General features: G+C 36.2%; 1 protein-coding gene across 5 annotated transcripts in view; it reads left to right on the plus strand.

Annotated features, from left to right (window-relative positions):
* The window catches only part of TTC21B (tetratricopeptide repeat domain 21B), a 65698-nt gene extending 61202 nt beyond the window's left edge, over positions 1–4496 (plus strand). For 2 of the 5 annotated variants that reach the window (XM_036320162.1, XM_036320165.1), the window contains exons 27-28: positions 1944–2011; positions 3427–4496. In XM_036320162.1, the coding sequence (XP_036176055.1) occupies positions 1944–2011; positions 3427–3504 (146 nt within the window). In that variant the 3' untranslated portion in view covers positions 3505–4496. The remainder of the gene's footprint in view (positions 1–1943; positions 2012–3426) is intronic. The other 3 variants (XM_036320163.1, XM_036320164.1, XM_036320161.1) reach the window with 2 other exon arrangements.
* The last annotated feature ends 1504 nt before the right edge of the window (positions 4497–6000 follow it).

Here is a 6000-nt window from a genome sequence, read left to right on the forward strand (position 1 = left end):
GGCTATCCGTAATGTGGTCATATTCTTTCCATGGGATTCACGCTTCAGTATTGTCACCAGAAAGGGCACCCGGAAGTGAGATCCAACTAGAGAAGAACACATTCATGTTTTTCCTTCACACGCATTCTCAGGTTATCTGACAGTCACTAGGCTGTTCATGTCATTTGTGTTACCCTCCCTCCCTTCTTTTCTCCCCTTTTCTCTCCCTCCCTCCCTCTCCCATTTTCCCCCTAATTATAGAAGGTTGAATTCTTATAAGCTTAGCAGGTTTAATGCAGCTTCCTTTGTGTGTGTGTGTGTGTGTGTGTGTGTGTGTGTGCCATTTTTAGTCCTTTGTTTTTTTTCTAAAAATTTTTAACAAGGTAACCTATCAAGTTTCTTTCAACATTAAAACTTTGTACTTCTAATTTAGTATTTTCACAGAAAAAAAAAAGATTTTTGCAAGTATTTCTGTGGTGCTCTAAAATTTTATAAAGCTTTTTTGTTTTTAAAATTATCCTAAAGCGAAAAGTTATTCTCCTATATTTTAGATGAGGAAGCTTGAAATGGACAGCTCAGATGACTTGGCTAAGGTCTCGAACCTAGTCAGGAAGTCAGAAGTTAAATCTAGGTGTTTTGGGCTCTAGTTTCCATGTAAAGTGTGTTTGGCATGGCATCTTAAATTGATTTCCATTTTAAATGTCACAAACTCTCTTTATTAGTCCATTTTAGAATTTCTTTGTAAGGATACCAAGTTTACCTCTCTAAAGCTTACTGTTTGCATCTAGGACAGTTCTGTGTTTGCCTGCAAGTGTGTGTGCGCACTTTCATGTGTGACTACATTAGCCAGTTATTTTTTTCAAACATATTTTGAAATTCTGAAACTGTATTTTGGTACTTTGACTAGAGCCCAAGAGCAGGATGATAAATCTCAGAAGAAAGGCATGGGTGGGTGCAGAGAGATTAACCAAAGAATTTATTTATATGCATATATGCATAACGCATGGACACAGAGAGTAGCGTGGTATAGGCCTGGGGGTGGGGTGGGTGCAGGATGGAGGGGGTCAATGGTGAAAAAGGGGGGATAGTTGTAATACTTTCAGCAGTAAAAATAAATTTAAAAAATAAAAATTTTAAAAATAATGTTTTTTTTTAAATAACACTTTTTTCTAAATTTTCGCCATTTGAAACATGACATTTCGGTATCAGTAACTGTGATAATTGCAACTCATCAATAATGTGGGATATCTGCTGACTAATCTACTCTGTTCTGGGCCACTCTCCCACCTGCTCTGCCCTCTCACCATGTCCTCTAGGTCCCTTTGGTTCCTGTGTGTTCTTTATACGTACAGTTCCCTCGTCCTGAAAGTGGTCTCGCTTCACACCCTCTTGGCTCAGTTCATGCCCCTTCAGATTTCAAACGTTGCCTGACACCACCCTCTCCCCTACCAGGTTTCTCAGTATAGCTCATTTGGCCTGTACCTTTCTTTCATAGCATCTATCTCAGTTTTGAAATTATTCATTCACTTACATAATTGTTTTAATAATGTGCTGTCTTTCCACATAGGATGTAAACTTCATGACTGTAGGAACCAGTCTGCCTGGTGTTTTAGTGCTGAGTAAATCTATATTGTATAACTAAATTGCTGTTATCATTTACTGTCCTAGGATGAGTTTTTACTGTAGTCTGTAAGTTACAGAATCACACTGGTAGGATGACAGTCTCCTAACCCAAAAGTGTATTCACTGTGGTCCTTTTTCTAACTTCATTTTCTTTCCTACCTGTTCTCCTTTCATGTCACTCCACTTTCTGTTATCTCATCACGTCTGTCTCAGTGCAGTCACCAGCCTCTAGGTTCTCTAATAAGTAAGCACATAAAGGAGGCAAAAAAGGGGGGTAATACTAGCAGTGTGCTCTATAAATAGTACTATATTATTATGGGTTGTTGTTTTTGTCTTAACAGGGTACAAACTGGCATTTAATTACTTAAAAGCGAAAAGATATGTGGATGCAATTGACATATGTCACCAGGTAACACTTAAATTTAGATTTCTTAAAAATTTTTTAGATGCACAATTTCCTACTTTTAATTAACTTCAAGCTATAGATGAATACGGTAGAGAGTGTAGTATTTTAGTTAAATGACTTATCAAATACATTCTGGACAGTTATCAGTTTTCAAAGTTTAGAAAAATTATTCAATGTTTATTTCCATTTTAAAGACAGAGGCCAGATGAGAAGCAAGTGAAATAAAACATTGTCTTTAAGTTAGAAGATATTTGAGCATTGTTATAGGTTCTCCAGGTCATTGTATTGCTCTGAATAGAAGTTCTGTGACTGTGTCTAAGTCTGGTTAATAGAGAATTCAGACTTATAAGTTAGACATAAGAGATATTTCTGTGATGTAGAAGTCATTTGATTACATTTCTGTGATTTATCCCCTGTTAAGTCATCCCATACTGAAATGACAAATACGTTGCAGTTTTAGAATTTGCAGTTTCTTTGTATAAACATTGTCCTGTTGATATTTCACATAAAACATTACATTAAGCATTGTTAGAAGCTCCCAGGAAAGCTCCTTAGAAAAGAGCTGCGTAATGTCCCTTATCCCAGATGCTATGTCAGCATCCTTAGGGTCAATATTTGGTCTCAGTGATTGCTGTTGATTATTGAATCTCTCTGTAAACCAGTATTTCACATTAAGGTTCAGGTTGTACATTAATATAAGATTAACCATTAGAATCATTTGTGGAGTCTGGTCTTTTTTAATGAGTATCTCCCTATTTCTAGACTCAGTAGTTCTGGAATTTTGTGTGTTCAAAAATCACTCCAGGTAACTCTGATGTGTACTCCTGGTTAAACATAGTTCTTTAGCCGGCTCGGCTCAGTGGATGGAGTGTCGGCCTGCGGACTGAAGGGCCCTGGGTTCCATTCTGGTCAAGGGCACATGCCCGGTCTGCAGGCTTGGTCCCTGGTAGAGGTTGAGTGCAGGGGCAGCCGATCAATGATTCTCTTTCTTCATTGATGTTTCTGTCTCTCCCTCTCCCTTCCTCTCTGACATCAATAAAAAATATTTTAAAAAATAATTCTCTAAAGGTTCATTAAATATTATGTATAATAGTTAAAGTTTAAAAATATCTTAATTTATTGATACGTAGTTGTTTTCTGCAACTGACCTATTAAGGAAGTAACTGTATTTGTTGTATTTTCCACATGCAGTATTCGTATACTACTGTTTTCATCTAATTACTAGTAATATGAATGAATCTTCATGTCACATCTCATCACATCATTTTTTAAATTGCTGTTATATTTGCTGTATTAATATAATGAAATCTCAACTGTAATGTTCGTTACATGTAAGTTTTGTAGTTCTCCAGTTCTGGATAATTACAAGTTCTTGTGCTTTTTGTCTTGTTTTTATTCTTTGCTCTCTGTTTTTACAGGTTCTTGAAGCACATCCAACTTATCCAAAAATCAGGAAGGATATACTTGATAAGGCTCGCACATCTTTAAGACCTTGAAAATTATTTTAATTTAGATTGGTGGTTAAGTGGGAAACGGATCTGCATTCTTCCAGTTCAAAATAGGTTTGAGCTGATTTTTTGTAATACAAGCATTCTTTTCTTTCTCCAGCAGAGGCTGCTATTGCATATAGAGAAATGCTATAGCAAATGGGTGTTTTCTGACGGAGAAGGTGAATGAGTAGCTGCAGATTTGATGTCTTTGTGGTAAAGATTATAACCCATTTATATAAAGAATATTTTATTAACAGTTAGGTAATTAAGTATCCTATGTCTTTTCTAAAGAATATGAGTTCTTTACTCCAGGAATTATATTTAAAATGCAACTATTCTCCATTAAAATTTTTTGTAACCTTGTTTGTTTCAAAGATCTGAAAAAAATTTTCTTGTAAATAACTTATGAAAATATATATATTTTAATAAATATTTTAGAAATGTATGGTTTGTATTCCTCTTGGCACTCAAAAGACACGGTAAGTTTTTCTTCATTAGGGTGAGCTTCCCCTGCAGTCTGAAATGTTATGAGTACTGTTGCAGAAAATGTGGCTTTCCTAGAAAAAAATCATTTTGGAAAAACATAAAGAGTGTGAGTTCCCTTTCCCTTTATTAAGCTCATTCTTTCTGCTCTCACTGCCAGTGTGATCTTAAGAAATAATCAGTACCTGAAATCAGTTTAAGTGGTAAACCAAAGACTAGGCCTCCTGGTGTTATTTCAGCCACTGTCCCAACACCTCTCCGACAGAGCAGTTCTCGCCCTTGATGATAAATTTAATCTGATCTTAGTAAATGCAATCTTAGCATTTTTTAAAAAAATTGTTGTCTACATCTTTTCTTGTTGTGTAAAAATATAATAAGCAGTCTTCAATTTTATTTGCATTTTTAGTAAACATATTATTTTCAAGTCACTTGCTGCTCTTCTTTAAATGTCCTATGTTTATTTCTTTTGAGTTAAATTCTCTTGTGTCTGATATATTCCCCAATTTTCCAAAGTCCTTTTAATTCATTATATCTTATAATGTTCTAATCATTTTATTTCACCTACATTTTGTTTATGCCATTTCGTGAAAATGTCCAATATAATAAAAGCCTAATAAGCAAATTGACTGAATGGCAGAATGACTGGTTGCCATGATGTGCACTGACCACCAGGGGGCTTCCCCCAGCCCACAGGCCTCAGGCCAGCCAAGGCCGGTGCCAGCAGGGTCCCCTGCCTCCCCTTCCCCCGCCAGTCTCCCCACAGATTGGCCCTGATTGCCGGCCAGGCCTACCATGCACGAATTTCATGCACCAGCGCTCTAGTTTAATAATAAGAGGAGATTTGACTTGGGGTGGTAAATACACAATACAATATATAGATGATGTCTTATAGATTTGTATACCTAAAAACTATATCATTTTATTAACCAATGCCAACCCAAGAAATTCAATTTTTTAAAATTCACAAAAAAAAATTATGAAGCATTTTGTATCTGTTAAAACACTTTCACATGTCTTATTACATTTGATCCTCACAGCCCTATAGTAAAGGTATTATTGTTCCTGTTTGCAGTTCTAGAACTGAGGCAGATTACCTTTTTCTCTGTAACTCAGGGAAAAAAATTATCTTTCTGTCTGAATAGACATTGTTTAGGACCTCATATAACAGAATACCTTTAGCAGTTCCAGTGAACTTGCATTATGGAATACTAGAATCGTGGAAATTGGATAGAGAAAGTAAAAACATCTGTTCTCCCAGCAAGACATTTCCAAATCAGCTTCCCTTATCTGTAAAATAAAGAGTTTGCTTTTGTTTCTTAAGCAGCCTTTTACTTTGCACCTGCCATTGTCACATACCATTCTAGAAACTTCCCTTAAATTCTGTTTTTTAATTCTCACTCAGCTCTCCAGAGAAATAATATTCTTATATTTTAGATGGGGAAGATGAGGCTCAAACTAAATGATTTGCCCAAGGTCACAGAGAAAGTGTCAGAGCCTGGATTCCATGCTGACACACACGATTTCAAAGCCTATGCCCTAGTTCCTGTATTAAGATACTTTTCCTGAGTAAGAGAGACTGTGTCTGTAAGAAAAATTCTTATGTCTACATCTGGCTAGCAGATGAAACTAAGTGTTCTGTCACAGGGATAGGTAAGAAATGAGGAACCAGATGAACTGAATGGAGTGTTACTAACATAGAAACTGTCAAGGAGAAGTCGAAGTGCACAGCAGAGCAGCAGAGCTGTGGAAAACGTGATATGAAGTCAGACAAGCCTAGGTTTGAATGTTGGCTCTACCACTACTAGATGTTTCATCTTTCTCTAGTGACCTAGGCTCTCTCACCCATAGAGAAGCATACAAGGATAATAACCTGCCTCAGGTTGTTGTAAGGATTAAATGAAAACATGCATAAAACCTCTAATGAATCTGATTCACTTAAGCTCTGAATAAATAGTAGCTCTACGTATTTATTACAAATGGAACAGGACCAAGTAGTAATTGCTACTGAGAAGAACCTTC

This window comes from Myotis myotis, unplaced genomic scaffold (assembly GCF_014108235.1).
Source record: "Myotis myotis isolate mMyoMyo1 unplaced genomic scaffold, mMyoMyo1.p scaffold_m19_p_8, whole genome shotgun sequence".
Classification (NCBI taxonomy): domain Eukaryota; kingdom Metazoa; phylum Chordata; class Mammalia; order Chiroptera; family Vespertilionidae; genus Myotis; species Myotis myotis.